This window comes from Agelaius tricolor, unplaced genomic scaffold (genome assembly GCF_023055355.1).
Source record: "Agelaius tricolor isolate 1412-34295 unplaced genomic scaffold, bAgeTri1.0.p SCAF_4, whole genome shotgun sequence".
NCBI classification, from domain to species: Eukaryota; Metazoa; Chordata; class Aves; order Passeriformes; family Icteridae; genus Agelaius; species Agelaius tricolor.
Window position 1 is genome coordinate 23,737,223 of NW_027269264.1, and position 20,685 is coordinate 23,757,907.

The window sequence follows — 20,685 nt, forward strand, 5'->3', positions numbered from 1 at the left end:
GTGTACAGTGACTAACAGGGTAGTGGATTTCAATGGCTTTCTCCTTCCTTACATGTTAAGAATGTCCTCTTCTCTCTAATTTAATATAAATTTTCAAACAGTTAAATAGCAGGGTTTATTTGCCTTTTCATAGGTCAAACTTGGGGGAAAAAACACTATCAGGTGTAGTTTAGCAGTCTTTCTGTTTAAGAGATGCCAGTGTGCATTTTACTTAGAGAATGGTATGTTGTTTTAGTTAAAAAACAGCCTTGTATTTGATCTGAAGATACTATACCTAAGATTTTTTTAAAGTTGCAATGCAGAGAAATGCTAAAGCAAATACAGGACAACCATACAAAGGAAAGGCTTGTCATTCTAGGCTTCTACAGTTGTTTTTCTTTTAAATTAGTCTCCTGTATCTTCTTTGTCAGTCACCACAAGCTCTGAAACCTCTCTGCCAGTAGCTGCACTGTCACCTATGTTTAAAGGTTTTCCGTAAGTTTTGCAGAGCAAAGAATGTTGTATTTCAAAATTCTGTGGCTTGATTTTTGCAGGATGTGTACCAGGAGAAATAAATTGTACGTCATATGTATATATCTGGGTGCAAGTGCATGCATAAGGATCTACTCTGCATTTAAGCAATCTGGCTTCTTTCCTGATTCTGCTTGTGGATGTAATATTGCTAGAAGTACTTTCAGATCTCTGCTTGTAAAATTCTTGATGATACAGTAATTATTGTAATTATTAACATTTCAAGAAAAAAAAAACAAAGAAGTTTTCAGAAACTTTCAGTTTTTCAGATGCTAAGCTCTTAAAAATTTTGATAATCCTCTATGCCATGAATGGGGAGTTCATCACTATTACAGACATTTCTTCATTATTTTTAGATGACAGTTAATCTTTTTTCATTCATTACGTTGATTTTATCTGAGATGAAATTTAGAAGTCAGATGATGAAGCAAGCTATGTGCTTGAGTCAAGAATGTGGGGTTTTATTCTGTCACAATATTCAATTCTCAGCTAAGTACTAGACAAGGAGTTATATTAGGACTGGGGAGGGGATAGGGGGGGAAAGGTTGAAAGTAATGTTTTTTAAAAGATGAGGGAGTGTGGCGGTGGTATTCTGATTATGATTGAGTTTTAGGTACATTGTGTGGCTTCAGCAGTCTTGTGACAGATGAGAAGATACTATATATCTGGCTTCAGGGAACTGACTTGACTAATGTAAGGTGCTGTGGTAGCCAGCAGAAAATTGGTCTCAGTATAGTTTTATCCCCCATTGGTCCATTCTGCTGATCCACTGCACTGCCGTTTCACCTTTGCTCTTGTCTTGTATCCATTGGAGGTATAAGTAGAATGATGGTGGCAGAAGCAGTGGCTAACAGAGCCCATAAGGCATTCATATCCTCTCAGAAGAAAATGTAGATTTTTTTCTTATGTAATTTCAGGTTTTCTTTTCACCAGGTGAAACAGGCCCACTCAAGGGTCCTGTTCATGCTGTTACGCAGTGTTGTTTGTGTTTATTATGGTAAATGGTTATTATTATTATTGTGGTAAATGGTTATTATTATTATGGTAAATGGTAAAATTTTTAGACTGTATTGCCATGATGTATTTTTTAGCTTGTTCTGTAATGAATGGTTGAGGCTGTAGAAAGTACAAGTTGATACCAGTCAGTGTCTTGATGTCTAGGGGGATGATCTAGCAGCCTTTTGCTGACTAAATGGAGCCTGCAAGAAAGCTGGAGACTGACTTTTATGAGGGCATGTAGTGATTGGACAAGGAGAAATGGCATTAAACTTAAAGAGAGTAGATTTACATGAGATGCTGGAAGAAATTCTTTACGTGTGAAGGTGGTAGGGCACTGGCACAGGTTGCCCAGAGAACCTGTTGATGCCCCATCCCTGGCAGTATTCAAGGCTAAATTAGATGGGGTCTGTGCAAACTGGCCTAATGGAAGATGTCCCTGCTTATGGCAAGGGGCGTCTTGTGATTAGATGATCTCTAAGGTCCTTTCTAACTCAAACCATTCTGATTCTGTAGTATGTAACATCATGTTGGATATTCTGGGAATGTGTGCGTAAAGAAAACCTGCATTAGAAGTTTGTTATATGTGTGCAGGAAATGGGAGTGATGGTTTCAAAATTATGCTTGTGGTAAGGGCAGAAGATTTTAGAGGCTTAGATTTTGCAGTGTGTGCTATCTCAGAAATAGTTAAGGGTTACTCCTATAAACTTCACTGCTGTGAAACACACTTTTTTGGGAAGACACCAAAAACATTATCTAAGAGGCCTATAAAGCTGCCTTTGTCCTGGACATGAGTATTAGGGCACAAGGCATGAAAGCTTTACAGAAATGATTAAAATAAAGCCCAGGCTGCAAGTCTGAAAACCACAGCACTGAGCAATGCATTTTGTTTTCTGCAGAGCTGAGCAGCTGGGTGAACACAGGGCTTATGTAGTTGTGCAGGTTCAACTCCTCCTCTTAAGCAAACACAGGGATAATATAGATAAGCTCTTGTAGTTATAGATGAGCTTGTTGAATTGGAGAAAAGGAAAAATGTTGTGTGTTGTAATCTTTGTGAAGTTTCCAACAGAGATCTTAACTTTAAGTTGACAAATAGTCATATTTCATCAATAAATTACTTTTAGTACAAAGTATAAAAAGACATTAAAAAGATTTAGTGGAAGGAATGACTGCTTATTAATAAATATGAATCAAATTTTAATTAACAGTGATTTCATATGGTTCTGAGATTGAAGTTTGTTGGGCTCTGGTTGTTCCAATACTAGCTTAAAACAAAAAAAAGCTGCAACCCAACCATACCCCCTCAAACAAACAAATTAAAAACCAAACAAGCAAATACAACAAAACTGAAAACCCAAACAGAATCACAGAATTTCTAGGTTGGAAGAGACCTTTAAGATCACAGAGTCCAACCCATGTTCTAACACGTCAACTAGATCATGTCACCAAGTGCCACATCCAGTCTTTTTTTTGAACACATCGAGGGATGGTGACTCCACCACCTCCCTGGGTAGATGATTCCAGTATTTGATCACTCTTTCTGTGAAAAACTTCCTCCTTAATTCTAGCCTGTATCTCCCTTGGCACAGCTTGAGACTGTGTCCTCTTGTTCTGTCTGTTGTTGCCCGGAGAAAGAAAAGCCAGAAAACCAAAACACATATATCTGTTGCTTGTAATACCAGATTACTGTAATGTCCTGAGAGTTAGCCTAGGAAGATTTTCTTCCTCTCAGAACTTTTGTGATGAACTGTCTCATGAAGTTAGAGTTTCGTACAATTACATTTTTAAGAATAAAATATTTTCAAATACGAAGTCATATGTAATATGTATATTTTGGAGTGCCATTTTGCTCATTAGTTCAGTTTTTAAATCAAAGTGCAAATTTTAATTCAGTTCTTCAGTTGCTACTGATGTTGCTGTTTGACATTGAACTGGTCCTTGTAGTTACCTTCCAAGCACCACTTGACACTGTTGAGCTCTGCAGTAAGCAAGCTGTCAGCATTGTGCAAAAAAAGTCGTGTTTGTGTCCACTGGGTAAAGCATATCCTTCTTATTTGTCTTGCAGGCACAGGAGAGAGTGGCAAAAGCACATTTATCAAGCAGATGAGAATCATTCATGGATCAGGTTACTCTGATGAAGACAAAAGGGGCTTTACAAAACTGGTGTACCAGAATATATTTACAGCAATGCAGGCCATGATCAAGGCCATGGATACCCTCAAAATCCCATACAAGTGTGAAAATAACAAGGTGAGATTTTTGTTTATTTCTGTAGCTGAAGTTTTTCCTCTTTTTTATTTTCGGAAATATACTGAAGGTCTCAAAAAAATGACACATCACAGAAGTGATACTGAAAGCTCCAAAGAAAAGGGTGTTTCCTGTCTTGCCTTTTTGTCTACTTTTACAGCACAAATATGCGTTTCAACAAGAGACCTCTCTTAAGATGCCTGGGGGGCATTGTCACAGAACAGAGGTTTAATGGCAGGCTGCCATTTGACTTCAGTAACTCTTGTCCTTTGCTATGTGGCTGTGCTCTGGTTAGAGCACAGTTAAACCATTCTTGTGATGTACTGCTTAAGGATTGCTATTACATTACAAGTGGAAAAAATTCAAATTATTAAACAAATAGGTGAAGATATCGGTTTGTGTGTGAATAGATTGTTAAATTAAAATTTTCTACGCAAGGCCTTAAAACAGTCAGAGTCTTCTGAGATTGATGCTGTTACTGCAGTTTAAAAGGACAAAATACATTGAAAGTGTTTCTAAGGTTCATCTCTAACTGCCTTTTAACATTTTTTAACAGTTCTAACAGTTTTAACATTTTTTTTAATAGTCAGATTTTAATAGTATGGTAACTACAATAGTTTGTCTCATTCTGTGACTAGGAATGAAATGCTTGCTATTTACTTAAAATACATGGTAAGCCACAGAATTACATGTCTGTATCTCCCAATATCATGACGTCACAGAATAGGTCAAATTGGAAGGGACCACTGTGCATAATCTGGTCCAATCTCTTCCTGCTCAAGGAGGCACTGTTTGATAACAGTTCCCTGAGAACTTGTTTGCATTTTTACTGTTGATCCATTATCAGTAACTTTGTCAAAAGGAGAATTTAAGATCTGTGACAAAGTGGATCCCTCACCTTTTTTTCCATCTTGTGAAAGAATATTTAATGATTATCTAGTAGTCCTGAATAAAAGTAGTATTTTCTTTGATAAATTACTCAAAAGTTCTTTTATTCTGGTTTTTTTCATTAATAGAAAATATCAAAGAGCAGCAACATTTACAATTAAAAAAAGCATCCATTAACTGGGAAAGAGAAAATGAGATAAACTTGGGTTAGTAATAGAATCTTTTGTGTCTAAATATATGAAGTTTGATTTTTAGACCTGAACTGCTATATGTGTTTTACAACAGCTGACTTATAAGTAGGAAAGATAAAGCTTATTAGCAGGCTAATGATGAGTTGTTTTTTCATTTGCATTTGCTGAAGTCATCACAGATGATCATTATTTTGTTGGTGATGTAATGTTGCAATAACAAGCATCTTGCAGGAGGGTGACTTGATGCAGTAGGAAGTCAGGAGGATCCCATCTGTCAGAATCAATATTGTTAACCTTTAATGGCGGATGGGGTTTTTCGTGCATGTGAAAAGGATTGAAAATTTTGTATTTGGTGAGACTCCTGACTGTTAAATTTCATAGTCCAGCTGCCTGCTGCTGCTGTCTGTTTTCCCATCATCCTTTATAAATCACAATCAAATGTCTAATTAGTTTTAAAACTGCGTTTTCATTTTCTTTTCAGTCTTTTGGCTCCATGTTTTTGCTGTGTGCAAAGCATGAAACATACTGGCCTGAAAAGTTAGTTGATTGTAAAGCACATTTTTTCTTCAAAATTGGTGTTGACTGTCACTTAGCCTTAATATCTGGAAATCCTAATGATAGATTAGGATTCTTTTTTCATTGTATTATATTACAGAGTATGTGTTCCATAATTATTTTTGGATGTGCTGACTTTTTCTAGTGTGTTTATATGGCTGAGTCAGGTAGGTTTGCCATAGCTGAATATGCATGGCCAGAACTGTTCACTTTCTCTACATAAAAATTACTTTGCTCAAAGTAGGGGTCTCTGCTCAGCTACTTCACAAGCATTCCCATCAGTTTCTAATAGGGCTACTTGCAGACTAAAATAAAAGTCACCAGTTACCAGGCTCTCAAGGCAATTCCTGTACAAATTCCTTCAGGAGTGTAGGAAAAACCAAATGCGCTGCAGCATTGTGTCTAAATAGACATGACTGTGGTCTACTACACTTTTTCTCTGTATACAAGGTCACTTCACTTCAAAGCACTGAACACCAGTCAACAAATAAATCTGCTCCTTCATTTTTTTACAGGCTGTTGAAAACAAACTCATTAGTCTAGCAATCTAGAAAACACAGGAAGGGAAAACACAGGAAATTCAAATTCCTATTAATTTGAATCTCCTATCAGGAAATCCTATCTCTGGAGAGAATATCTTGAAGTTTGAGTAACAGAATATTTTTAGCACAGTAGCTGTTGTACACTGTAGTTTAGAAAATTGCAGGTCAAGTCGGTATTGATGTGGTTGGGCCTGAAGAAAAAAATTACCCTTTTTTTGGGTCAAGTTCTTCATGTTCTGCAATAGACTTCGGGGCTACAGTATAAATGGTTTTCTTTTACTGTACCAATTTTCATACCTTTAACTGTGATTTATAAAATTTGGAGTATTTTGAATCTCTGAATGCTGCTGGAATTTGAAGTGTCCTTAGCAGTCAGTTAAGTAGGCAGCTGTTTTCTTTGTGTGGTGTACAGCATCACAACATTTACATTGGATTATTTTAGTATAATCAACGTAGCCATAGGTAAGTTCTAAATTTCACAGGTCCGTTCTTGTGAGATTATATTTGTCTTCATAGTCACAAATGTAACTAAAGAGGCAGAGATTGAAATGCATTGTCCTATATTATAGTAACCTAGACTGTTTTGAAAGATTTATTATCAGAGTAAAGCCAATTGAGAAATATAATTGTGTTTAGAAGCTAATATCTCAGTACTGATGGTATAGCATTATATAATGAAAGACATTCATTTTTATGTGTTTAAACTTCTGAATGTGAGCTCTTCTGAGGTTTAAGATAATGGGTGAGTGTGATCTCCTCTTTTAGGAATTTGTCTGTCATGGGAAATAGTTGCCTATAGACTTTTCTAGTTTCCTTTTGAGTAAATTTTACTGTGCTTCCATTAATTCTTTTTCAACTAGAAGTTGTATGGCTTTTGAATTTTAGGGTAAGAAGTATTTTATGAAATAATGGAAAGTGTTAGTTTTTAGAGAAATGTTCAGAAGCAATTCTGAAAATTGCCTATCTTTTGCAAAATTTTGTTTGTACAAACTAACTCATGCAACCCCAGGTGTTCAAATGTATATTAAAAAAATACAGGCTTATGCTTTTTGCAGTTTGTATTTTTAGACAAATGAATCTACTACTATACTAAACACCAAATACTATGGTTGTCCTATACTTTTCCATTTTAATGTAACTTTCAAAAGACAAGCTGTTACTCTGTTCCAGCAGACAGTATCAGGAAGGTGTCACTCCATGGTGATTAAGAGGCAGGAAACCTTACTTGAATCCCATTCCCATAATTTCCTGTGAGACTTCTTAAATATTCATAACACTAAAACTAATATGAGTAACTGTAGTCTTCAACAACAGGCTGAAGGAAAGTTTTTCAAGAAGCTGGAAACATAAAAGCAAGTTTTGTGGTAGACATTTGCTGTTAAGTTTCTAAGAGTGTATTCTGATTAATTTTTGTCTGTATTTGTGCCTGTTTCCCTTGGGAAATGTCTTGCAGTCAAAATGAGCAGATATCAGAAATGGTTTCAAAGTTCAAAATCTTACTAGCATTATCTTCAAGTCCGTAATTGTTTTGTTAGCTTGGTTTTTTCCATGTCAGACAGATCCACTGGAGAACGCTAATAAAATTACAGGCAGAAGTGGGACAATAGGAGCAGGAATGGAATGAGATTGCATAAGTTTTTGTCTTGGGTAAACAGTTGGGAATGTTAAGTGGTGAAATCCCATGGTGAAATTTGATGTTGAACAAACATAGCTTGGAGGAAAGGACTTACTGCAGACACCTCACCTGAAACAGAGTGTGAAGGACTGAATCTAGAGCAGTAGTGTGCAAACTGGGAGGAAAGTCTTTCAGTTTAGAGGGGGGGTTTATTTAACAAAAAAGCAAGAATTAAGTTCTTGGGATAGTGACATAAAATGCTTAATGCTTTAGAATGGATATAATCAAATGGCTCTTCAAGCAGATGGAGAAACCTGTATGGTTCTTGTTTAGTATTTAACAATGTTTAGTGCTTGGTTAGTATTTAGGTTCTCTGAGGTGTTTCTCCAAGCACTCAAAACCAAAAAGTAAAATTACCCAATAAAGAGCAAGTCTTGCAGAAGAGTTAAATGCTTCTAAGACCAGGAGGCTCTATAGGCATTATTTTAGCAAGAAATAGATAGCTGCAGTCAGATAATGTGCAAGAGTGTATAGAGGATTTAAAATATCGTGGTCATTGAACTACATGTATTCAGACAAAGGAACTGAAGAGAGCTTACTTTTTTTTTCACTGGAAGCTGTAATATGAGGAAAAGCCCATGTCCCTGATAGCTGTATTTCCTCCCATGGGGATATTGATCCATGAACTTTAGGGCTTCCAATAAAGCCACAAGCAGTTTCTTCCTGAGTGCTTAGTAAAGAAGCTTTGTGAGGATTTCAATGATCTTAAATAGATAGCAGCCTCTCCTCAACTGCCTTTCTCATCTTTTTATCAGTCTCCTGTCAGTCATTTGGTTTTCTCATTCTTTGCTCTTCTTTCTGGCACCTCCTCAGTCTTACGTACATTTCACCTCAGTGCATCTTTACGTACTTACGTGTGGCATACCATTTTGTCCTACTTTCTTCTGTTTTCCTTTTTTATATTTGAATAAAATTAAAACTAACAAGCAAAAAGCTCCCCATATATGTAGTAATTTATATTCTGTTCTCCTAGTCACTCATTTGCTTGCTCTCTGTTTAGAGCAGAGGGCACTTCCATTTATCTGTATTGCTCTAATGGATTGTTGAATTACTTGTTTCATCTTGTTATGTTCTGCTTAAGTATTCCATACTTTATCCCAACAGAAGCCCAAGTTCTAGCTGTTTTTTCAAATGTGTAGGGAAGATGATGGTATATGAGAAGTAAGCTGGAGAAGCAGAGTTGAATGCTCCCATGAAGAGTTTCAAATACTTTCTTTAAAATAAACATATAGATAAATGAACACTCTGCTGTTCTCCAGGGAATGTTCACATGAGTGTGTTCACTGATGACGAAGATACGAAATTCGCTTAGGGCAACTTTTATGTGTAATGGGAGTTTGGCATATATTTTAAGGTAGTGAGATTGTGTACTCTTGGAATGGTTCTGACTTTCTTCATGATTAGCTGCCATTATTATTAGCTGCCATATTTAGACAATACAGTTTTATAAAAATAATGGATAAACATAATCATATATAAGTACTTTCAAGAAGGAGATATTTAGAAGTCATAGTTTCCTAATTACTTAATTCATTTCTACAGGAGATAGGCTAAGCTTGTCTAATACTTTTCTCTAAATTAATTTCAGATTGAAGTATTTTTGTCATATTTTCCTCTGTAATTTATAAGAATATTTCTTACTCACAATAACCTTTTTTGGGGGAATTCAGATCCTATTGTGTTCTGGTTTTATTATGTAGAATGACTAAAAGTTACTTGTTTCTTCATTGTAATTCCTAGTAACACACAAGATGCTTGAAATAAGGTTTATTGCAATCAATTAATAGTTCTTCAGATTAAATGGACAATATATTGATCCAGATTTTGTCAGTCCCTTGTTCAGTGTGCTCTTCCTATATGGTAAAAATTACAGTGCAAGCAGGTTTTGTCTTATAATGAAATTCAGCCTTGGCTTGACAAAAGAGTAGTTAAAAAAATCCACAAAAAAAAATCAAAACACAACCCGCCCTTCCCTCCTTCCTCCCCACAACCCCCTTTTTTTGTTTCTGAAGTTTAATTTGTTTTGGATTGTTGGATGTATTGCCTAGTAGAAGTATTCACATTGACCTCTACTTTTTCTGAAAGATTATTTTGCTCTTTTTTTCTCCCTGGTTAAATTAGGATTAAAGTCTGCACATGAAGAGGTGATTACATATTCACACTTCATCAATCCCATCACATGCCTACCTGTTTTTAGGCTATGGGCCCATGTAGCTCTACTCTTAGATTTTGTATTCACTTTGGGTGATTGCATAAAGGTGAGTAATGAGGCAAGAATCCAGGGTTTTGCTTCTGGAAGAGTAGGTTGGCAGAGGAAAATCAAAGCATGACATTAGTCACGTTACATTTTAATTTTTTCATAACATTTACATAACAAACAGACAATCACAAGGCTATGGTTGTGTGCTTCATCTTTGTCAAGAAAGTATAGAGCTCTTGACTGTAGATTGTTTAATGTTTAGATTGCTATAGTGGACATAAATTACTAGCTAGGTAAGAAAGTAATTTATTGTGAGCAAATCACTTCTGTGAACAGTTTCAAATATGACATGAAAAGCTAAATGTTGGGTTGTAGGGATGGGAATTATGAAGAGCTGCTTTCTAACATTTCTCTAACTGTCATGTTAGTTAGTCCTGACTCATTAGTCCTCATTAGTCCTGACATACATATGAGTTTCTGAGACAAATGATACTGTGGAAAAGCTGATACAATTAAAGTAGTAGTTAAAGTTGTTTCTGATGATGACTTACCATTTTTCTTAATATGACCTTCTAGTCAGTGTTAAAATTTGGCTTACTGTTTAGTTGTTAATCTCCTAAGCCAATTTGTAGATACAGTGTACTAATAGGTTTTACCCTCAGTCGTAAACCCATGGAATTGAATAAAACTGATTTTGCACAGAATATATTTGAAACAATTCTAATATATGTTTTTAATATTCCTTTGACCCTTTGCATTTTTTAAAGCTGCTTTTATTCAAAGTCTGGATTGAAAAAGGATTTCTTTAAGCTGAAATATAACCCTAGAACTTAACAGATTTGCTTTAGTTATTTTTTCCTCTTTTTCTTTCTTTTACTTTCTCTGTCACACTTAAATACTACCTTGATCTTTGAAAAGGTGAACGGGTTATGATGAAGAATTGAAAATTAAGCCATTCAAAACAGTGCAAAAACATATCAGATACTGTAAATTCTGCTGTAGCAAACAGTCTACAAATAAGAAAGGCACAGGAAAAAGGAAATGTAGTGGCATTTTTCAAAAATAGTTTATAGGTATTTTAATTTAGCTGCGTAGTAGGAATTTGGGGGAGAAATTAATCTTAAAACTTAGTCTTGATTTTGAAAAAGATGGATTTTTTTCCAACCACTTGCCACTTTGTAAGGAGCTTTTAAAAACTCTTGCAGTAAAACAATTTAAATGGCACTTTGATAATGAGCCATGGAGGAGCTGTTGGTGTTGAACTGAGACATCAGTAAAAGACATGAAAATATGTCTAGGACGTGTATCTACAGTTACATATGCAGTATGAAATGGATTTTTATTGAAGAAAGTTGGAGTTACCTATATCTGATTCAAAGTTGCTCATAAGGGAAGGTGTTTAAGACTGTGTATGAAAAGATTGAGTAATGCATGTATGGACACATCTCCTCAGACGCTGCAGAGGAGCTTGCACACTGAGATAACTGAAACTTTCCTGAAGGAGAACACAGACCATGCAGGTGGTATTTAAAGGTCAGGAAGGTTCTAAGGACGCTTCTGTGATGTTGAGGGGATATGTCTTTTTGCAGACTTGTTAATTTTTAGAAGCTCTTTTCAGAATTTTCATAATGATACTGTGTTGTGTATAGTTCACTTACTTCTTGAAAATCCTGTCCTATGAAAAGTGTCTTAACACCAGTCAGCATTTTTCCAAGTTGAGTCATGGAAGTTTTTAATTTCACCTGTGGGATATTCTGGTACTTCTGATAGGGAAAAGAAATTGTGTGACATTATTATTAGACTCATTGTGAAAGGCCCTGTTTTTAAAAAAGTTCTTTTTCTGGGGCAGCTTTTATAAACAAAACCATCCTAAACAGAGAGGAGCATGACAGTAAAGCCCTGTAGCTCATGCCCTTCTTGTGTGATAAACAATGACATGCACTGGCTGCTGTTGCTATAGTGGTGTACTCTGTCACTGCATTGCAAAATGTTTTAAATAGCAGCTCCCTGCTGTAGAAAACTACTCAAATTTTCCTCATGTCTTTTCTTTCAGAAAAAAAGTGTACCTTTTCAAGAAGTAGTTTTTTGAGGATTAATGATTGGTAGGAGCTATAGCTTGCTCACTCACTAGCTTTGTTGTTTCCTGATTGCAGTGGGGTGTGTAAGTTCTTCCTGGTATGTTTCTGCCTATCTGTCCCTTTTTGGACACTCGTCAGCTTTTGTGGTCTTCCTGTAGAGCTTCCTGTGCACTGCTGTCTGATAATACCATATGAATCAGCAATGTGGGTAATGTTTTGCCTGTCTGGCAAATAAGGAACCTATAACAGTAATGTTTTTAATTTTTCTACTTTGAAGTCAGTACTATTTAGAGTTACTTTCTTAAGGCACACTGGGATGGATTTTTGTGATCCAGCAGGTCTTTTTTGATTTATCATCTACTGGCTAGAATATGCAGTAGAAAACAACCTTTTATGAGTGCATCCCAGGCAGGTGTTGTAAATGTCTGGATGTACTGAAACAGATAGAATCCTTGCCAACATAAAATGCAATCAAATTCTGGCTTTGCTAGATTTTAATGCAATTTTTCATTGTGTCCTTCTTACTGGTCTAAACACAAGAATTAGATTTTACGAGTTCTTTCCTCTTTGGAAAGGGATGAAAATTAGATTTTGCATATGAAGTTACTACAATGAGAGGAAATTTAAATAAATACGCCTTGGGGAGAGGGGTTGGTAGAGATGTGGGCAAAGGGAGGAATATATTGTTGATATGTAGGCTGAGTTGTCAGGATTATGCTTTGTAAAGAAAGAGTTAGTCCCCGAAGAGAGTTTGTTTAGTAATGCTTTTCCAGTGTTCAGATGGTCTCATTAGGTCATTAATCTTTGAACATGACACAATTATTTCTCAACAGGTTATCAAGTAAGGTATTTCCTTAGACAACTGTTTTTATTATTTTATATTTGGCAATTAGATCTATCTTCTTGTGTTAAGGTTTGTGGGATTTTTTTTTCTTTCACTTTGCATATTCTCTAATTTTATGCAATTGTATTTGGCAGAAGAGTGTGAGGGAGAGTACTAAATGAGAACTCTTACACTGCTGTGCCTTGTGCCTGGTTCCCATATTTCTGAGCTTTCGGACTTCTTAGAATTCAGTGAGTTTCTCAGGACAGTCTTAGTTTTCTTTAGCAGCATGGGAAGTAATCACGTGAATCAGTATTTAACACAGTTGGAAAAATGGTTGATATGACTCTGAAACACAGGCTTCCTGATATAGTTGTATTTTCCAGCACCTGCTTTGCAGATACAGATTTATACCAGCTGCAGAGTTCCAGGGAATTTTACTACAGTTCTTGTTAAAAATAAGTATTCCCAAGTGGCTGAGGAATCAAACAAAAAACAATGCCATAATTTTGGGTCTGCAGTTGGCAGCATTGCATGAAATACATAACGTCCCTTCTTTACAGTACAAGAAAAGAAGAGACAGTAACTATCTCATCCTTAAAATGAGCAGAAATGTAATGCATGCTTTCACTAGGAAGTAATTTTATAGTAGAAATTGGAGTTCATAGATGTTTTGAAAGGCTGAGTAAAAATACTCTTAACTAGAACCCTACTGCATGCAAAATTCAGACATGTATTCATGCCCATCTCCTAATTATGCTTCACTACATCAACAGATGAGTCTTACGAAAGAAGCAATGATAAATCTCCACTCTTATAGTGTGTTACAAGTGCCTTCACTGTCACCATTTATAAATAAAATCAATAAGTGAGCTAAGTATTCTCCTCTGCACTACATAATTTTTTTTTCTTCAGCACAATAAGGGAATAAGGGAAAGGCTCATATCCCTTAAAATACTTCTTCTGTTCTGTGGTAATCTTGCCATTCTGAGTGTCAGTCTCTACTGTCTTTCGTCTTATATCATCTTGTTATATGGAGACCTGTACTCAATAGAGATCAGTGGGTAGGCCTGAAGTACTAATAGCTAGACGTCAAAATGAAGACCAGGGCTGGAAAAAGTGTTCAGAGCTATTGTGGGGAGATTCTTCAAAGGCAGAGCTTTTCCTCCCTCCTTTCCAGTATTATTAACTGTGATTCTGTCCAATGCCCCAGATTCTCTGCCCTTCGCCCTGCTTGCAGTAGCAGTCTTGCTCTGAGCAGTCCCAGGACAAACCCACATCCAGTTTGCAGCACAGATTCTTAAATGGAGAGCAGCAGTAAGCATGCTTAGCATGTGCTGCCTTCAATCACCATGAACTGTCAGTCTCTTTGAAATTCTCTCACACATCTGGTGACCTGCAGTAAGCTGTAGGGATCCTTTCTTCGGTCCGTGTCACTTTCAGTGGCTTATATGGCCTTGAAAATGTCAGTCTTACCGCAAGCAGCATAGCTAAGAGTCTAAATATGGATCTTGGATGGTATCCCACAGCATTTAAATTAACGTTAATGTTGGTTAATTCAAAGATAGGAAACTTCAAGCTAACTAGTTTGAGTAAGGTAATTGCCTATTTTTTTTTCCCCTTTATGTCCTCTGAATGAAACAAAACTCTTTCCTTTATGACATCATTTTACCAAAGTATTAGTCACTGCTAGTTTGGTGTTGCTTCACAACCTGTATCACTGGGGAACTGAATGCTGGAATCATGTTTGTGGCTCAGTGCCTTGGGCAGCTGCACACGCATACAGAAGTACATGCTCTACAGTCTTGAGAGCTGGTTCAGAAAATGGACTGCAGTGGTTTTGGATACTTGTTCCTTATGGCCAACCTCAGGATCTGCACACTAACCTCTGCTCCCCTGCAGTGTTCAGTATTCATATACAGAGATGTGATTTGAGAAAGTAGAGAAAGCACAGCAGTGTCTGCCAGATCCACTAGCTGCTGCTGAAAGTTAGGTCACCATGGAGGATGTTCTAACTTAACTTGGAGTAGTGCCTGAAGCTAAAAGCATCAACTGTCAGGAGGGTATAAAGATGATTTATCCCTATCTTATGCTTAAGTATTTCTTTCAAATCTCTTCCCCCCCACTCCACCTCCCCCAAACTCTCAATTAAGTATTTCTTGGCTGATTTTCTAAGTTTGACCTCAGACCTCATGTGCAACTATAGAACATTCTAGAAAATGTTACTAAGTCCATACCAGATCCTTTTGGAGGTAATTTTTAATATATGCTTATACTGGTTGATACGATCATGCAGTTAATTGATGCAGGTAATATCTTCCACTGATTAAAACAAGAAACACCCTGAGCTAAACAAAGTGATCTACATGAAACTAAAGTAAGCAACTCAAGTTTTGCTATCAGGTTTCATTTCTTGCCAACCTGATTTGTTTGTTGAAGATTTATTTGCATTTTAACTTATAGAGGTTGATACTATTCACTTATCAGAAAAATCAAGATGGAAAATATTTTTGCTGGTAAAAAAATGTATGTGTTCATCTTTATTTTGAGATTAAAAGTGTGAACTGTTGCCTGTCAAGAAATTTTTCTCCCTTCGTTGGTTTCTGAATGTGAATTTCACACATTGTCTGGGGTTTTGTTCTGCTTTTGAGTGTTCATTTTTTTAATGGTGGGAAAGTTACTTTTAAGAAGTGAAATTCTCTATTGTGGATATGAAACAATAGTGATTTAATTACCATTTAACATGTAAGTAAAGCAATTTATAAAGACATTACCTTCAATTTCTTAATTTTAATATTGGCTGTGTAACAAGCAGGAAAAAGACAATCTAGCTTCAAGATGCACAGTTTAAGATGAGCTCCAGTACATTTCTTTTAATGGGACAAAACTAATGCTGCCTCTTCTGACATCAGTTTTTTAAAACAGTTAAAACCAAAATCTACTCCTTGTTAAAACATGTCTGGCACCATTTTGAAGCATTTTTTTGATATGTTAGTAATTGTACTAGCATTGTCTAAACATAAGGAGGGGCTTTTGGTATCTAAGCTGCTAATTCTGCTTTCACTGACTCCCTTTTACTTACTTTTTTTTAGCGTTAGTAAATCTGTCCTCTGCTGTGAGAAGTTGTAACAAAATTAATCCTAATTTTGGAAATTGCAGGATTGTGCATAGTCAGTTTGTAGTGAATATTGCTTTCTAATGCTTTCTGTCACCACCCTGTTTTTGCTTGCGTTACCACCTCTGATCTTTTTAATCTAATACATGCTTGCTTTTTGACCTTTCCATTATCACTGTTTCAATTATATGAAAACTGAAGGATAGGTACTTACAACTGAGTAGAAGTCGGAAATAACAATTAGGAAGGCAAACCTTATTTTCCTCTCTTCCAGCTCTTCTAGTGAAATGCTGTTAACATAAGTGATTCCTGCCTAGTAGATGAACAGTGAAAGCACAATTGAGATTTCTGAAAGATGCTTCTTAATTGCTTTGCCAGCCTCAGACTCCAGAGTCTGACTCAGCGAAGAAGTGTTTTCCTCCTCCCCCTCTGTCTTGTCAGTGTGAGTTCACTGTTGGTGGGGCATATGACTGCCATACAGATAGTGCACTTGAACGATCACTGTCTGTAGTCCATAGGGCAGCTGATTTGGGTTTACTAACATTGGGGTGCACAAGGCAAGCTAACGAAGCCCCTTCCAGTAGCAAAAAAAAAAAAAAAATACTTGGCTCAAGAAACACCAAGTTTGATCTACACTTTGATCTACAGTTACTTTCTTGTTATTTATTTGACCAGCACCCCACTACCACTGCAGAGCAGCAGGCTGAACCAGTGCCATGTGCTTTGCATGCATTTAGCAGGAATATGGGTAGTTTACCCATGGAAACCTATTTGCCTCTGATTGTACACAGATTGTCAGTAGGAGGAGTTATTCTAGGCGGTTAAACAGTATTTAGGCTTTTATTCAGGAGCCACAGTACCTGTATTTCAGATTACACAGAGATGGTAGAAAGCTTCCCTACAAACTTTCTTCAGCAAAATAATGAAGATTAAAGGTGTAATTGAAATTATAACCAAAAATATGTTCTTTCCACTTATTTATTCTACAAGGCATTCCCTCTTGACATCAAGTATCCTTCCAAGCACAAGTTTCACAAGCGTAGTGGAAGTATTCATGCAAAAACTTTCGGGGAAAAAACAAGTATTCAAAGAAATCTTTGCATGTTTTAGTAAAGAATGCATTCAATCTGGCCCATAAGTTTTTATCTTTTACAAGGGTACTTGAAACTTGCCGTTAATTGTCATGAGTCCAGTGGTTGTCCTCTTAATCATATTGATAAGTACTTGCTCAGACTAATACCAGGTTATTAATGGAAGGCTTCATAAGCATGAGCAAACCATAATTTGGTCAGTATATTTGCAATGTCAAAAGGCAAGCCTCTGGCTGACTGCCTTCCTCTCCAAAGTATGGGACTTAACAGATTCCTTCTCAGGGGGCTACTGCATCTTTTCTGTGTTTGGTGTAAAGGCTAAGTTACAAAATGTGATATGCAGAGTCCTGCCAGTAATAAAATCTCCGTTCAAGAAAATGGAAGATTTATTTCTGTGCTTTGTATTTATTGTATAGGACACAGTTAAAATTTAGTTTTAGACTGTGCTTTAGTAAGTTTTGGTGAACAGCATGAGCAGAGTTTTTGTAAGACACAGTTTTACTTTTTTCTGAAGATTTTCTTTGTTAAGAGCCTGACAAACAAATGTTAGTATTACTGAATACCTTATTGAAATGAAAAATATGGGGAAAACATCCAGAGAAAGATTGCAATAGTAAGTAACTGAAATTCAGTTACTATTGTTTTTGTTAGTGGAATATTCTGTGGGGTTTTTTTACTTGATAAATTTAATACTGTTTTTCCTTAGTCATATAAATCTATGGCATTGTCCTTGTGCTACCTTAGTCACTCTTTCCGCTTAGCTCTGCTATCTGTGGGGGTGGTGAAAAAAAATTACACCTCAAATCATACTGCCTGAACTAATTAATTTTAGACCTCTTCTGAAGATCTAACTGCTGAAATGCTGTTTCCTTTTAATTAAGGGGCTAAGAAAAAAATAAAAAGGAGGTGCTTACTAGGATGAAGGTGTTTTCAGTCTGTATAGACAGCAACTCTTTATGGCAATCCTTCTCCAGAAATACATTGTACATTGGAGTTAGGAGCGACACTCAACTCCTTGGGTTTAGGTTTGGATGCTTGATGGCAAGCAAACTAGGAATACATGATGTTACTTGATGCAGAGTTGGTTGTGTTACTGATGAGTCACTGTCCAGCAAACTGTGTTCTTTTTAATCTGCTTTGTTCATTACTTTTCCCTCTCCTAATTATGAAATAAATATTTATTGTAGAGCTTGAGTGAAGTAAATCTATAATGATGAGTAAATTTTTTCATTTCAGTATGTTGTTGTGTTTGAGGTTTTTTTTTGTTGTTGCTCCTGAGGCAGTAGCTGAATAAAAGGGAGGAATTTGCTGGTTACCTGGCAAAGTCACACAATTTTTTGGTAGTTTATGTAAATACCATGTTGTAGTCATTCATCTGTCATTGACTGTTTTCTTTGGAGACTTTTCATTCCTATTCCACTTACCAAGGAGACTAAACATAATGTACCAGAGTTAAGTAAAATGAAGATTATTAAAAAAAAAAAACACACACAAAAAAAGAACAAAACACAAACCCCCGCCATCAACCAACCAAACACAAATCTAGAATTTGCAATACTTTTTGTTTTAAAGTCTTGGTAATACACACTGAATATCTTCTGGGGAAGGGAAGGTAGTATTATCTTAGTTATTCTTACACATCTTAAAGGTCCTAGACTGGAATTTCTGGAGCTCCCTTTTGCATTAAACTGATTACAAGGTGGTGGCATTGTAACTCCTGCTCAAGGTAGAAAGAAGAGGAGCCTTTATTTATGAAAGCCTCTGTGTGTATATTTCCCTTGATAACTGTCTCAGGCTGCATTTAAGATTTACTTCCTCCTTAGGAGCTTGAGTCTAGAAGAACAACAGTTCTGCATTTTGTAAGTTCCCTTAAGCTCTTGCAGCAGAACAAAATTGGCATAGTATTTTAATTGTGTCACTAATGCTGAAAAAAATAATGAGGAGGCTGATCGTAAACTTGTTGAAGTTATGAACAGCAGCACAAGCTATTTAGCTTTCTGGTCAGTAACTCAGGAGGACAGCACTGTTTTAATGTGCATGTGAGTCATGCTTGTTATCTCTGTAAATACAAAAGGAGAAGGCAAGAAAAGTAGTAATACTTTACTTAGAGTTTAAGTTATTAATGAAATAGGCTTGAAAACTGAAGCAAAACCAGCATATCACGGGAGTTAGGAAAGTGGCTGATAGTTGTTATGAAGCAAGCCAGTTATATAAATTGTGAGATACAGTGTCATTCAGGGGTTGGAGGCAGGGGGCCATTTCATTGTTCCTCTGATTGAATTACTTGCAGAACTTAGGAAGTCAGTGCATCTATGTCTGCCGAACATGTTGCTAGTGTCAATGAAACTGCTTTGCTTGTGATACTTGCCCCTCTGTAAACACAGTAGGCAGATGCTTTATCAGTTACCTCCTTAGTTCATGAACTCCATCTGCCTTTCTGTAGGCTCTCTATGTGCTGTGTTTAAGATTCAAATAAACCTCTGGACACCAGGTTCTTCTCATTTCAGTGAGAAGTGGGGGACCCTATAGAACCAGAAGCAGTGTTTTGAATTCAGGCTCTGGTATTTGTGATGCTGATGTGAGAGGCCCTAAAGAGGAGAGCACAGTGAGCTGTGTGAGCATCAGGTGTGACACAGCACTGAACAGCTTCACTGCTGCAGTTTGTTTTTTTTACCTCTTAGCTTGACAACAACATGAATCATGGCAAACAGGCAGAGGTCAGAAAATGTTCCGTACAGGTGACCAGGCAGTTGTTAGGCTATAGAAACATAGCTGTGTTTGTTACTATACAAATGAGATGGCTTGTCATGTAATCTCCTGCTAGGGTAAGGTTTGTCTCAGTGGGTCTGGAGAACTGTTCTGTCTTTCAATTACCTTGTTTTGCTAACTGATTAATAGTGCTCTTAGTTTTATGATGTTTGGCTTTATTATACAGACATTCATATGCATTTTTAAAAGAGAATGTTATACTGCAGTTCATTCAGAAAAAGTTCCAAGCTATTTGAAAGACTGGTTTTAAGCTCTATGTCAATGATTATATATTCACCGATAAATACTTTTGTGAGAATTTTTTTTCAGAGCTGCTTTAATTCTTTTGATTAAAGTAATTTTCAAACAGGCTCGATAAAGCATGCCAACCCTAAATTATCTGTGCTAAAATAACTTCATGTTAACTCATTTCACTATTAAATAAAAAAAATCTAACATCCTGGATGATGACCAGTTAAAAGCTTAGAGAAAGCACCATTGGCTGTATAAAAAAGACAATAATAAAATAAGGTTAGAACCAGATTGATGTAAAAAACAATGTTGGCTACACAGGAAAATTTCTTACCAAAATCTTTGTATTTCTAGGCATCTATTATTTGTAGTAGTGCTTAGGAACTTATTAGTAAATATTCAGGAAATAAGAGGAAAAAAACCCATTAGTTGATGTTAATAAAAGCATGACATTTGGGAGAAAAGTTCCAAAGATGTTAACTCCTGCACAATTCAGAAGCTGTGTGCACTGAACTCACTCCTTCAGTTCAGAGTCTTATGAAAATAAGTTCAGTGTGTTTGAAATGCTGCTTGAGAACAGAAAGAGAGAATGAAAGCTGTAATTAGAAATCTCATAGAAGTTTTTGGGCTTGTACTGTGCAGTACTGTAACTTTGTACACCAATGTCACTAGAAGTTGTCTCCCATGTCCTGTCCCCAGGACACGCTTTTGGAAGCTGGAGTGTTTATAGGTAGTATGGGATCTAAGACAAACTCTTAGGGCGGCACCTTACAA

At 36.4% G+C, this 20,685-nt stretch overlaps 1 protein-coding gene across 1 annotated transcript in view; it reads left to right on the forward strand.

The window, feature by feature from the left end:
• LOC139588983 (guanine nucleotide-binding protein G(q) subunit alpha-like) overlaps window positions 1–20,685 on the forward strand; it is a 116,930-nt gene that overhangs the window by 34,248 nt on the left and 61,997 nt on the right. Inside the window, exon 2 of the mRNA XM_071424884.1 lies at window positions 3,572–3,756. Within this exon, the coding sequence (XP_071280985.1) occupies window positions 3,572–3,756 (185 nt within the window). The remainder of the gene's footprint in view (window positions 1–3,571; window positions 3,757–20,685) is intronic.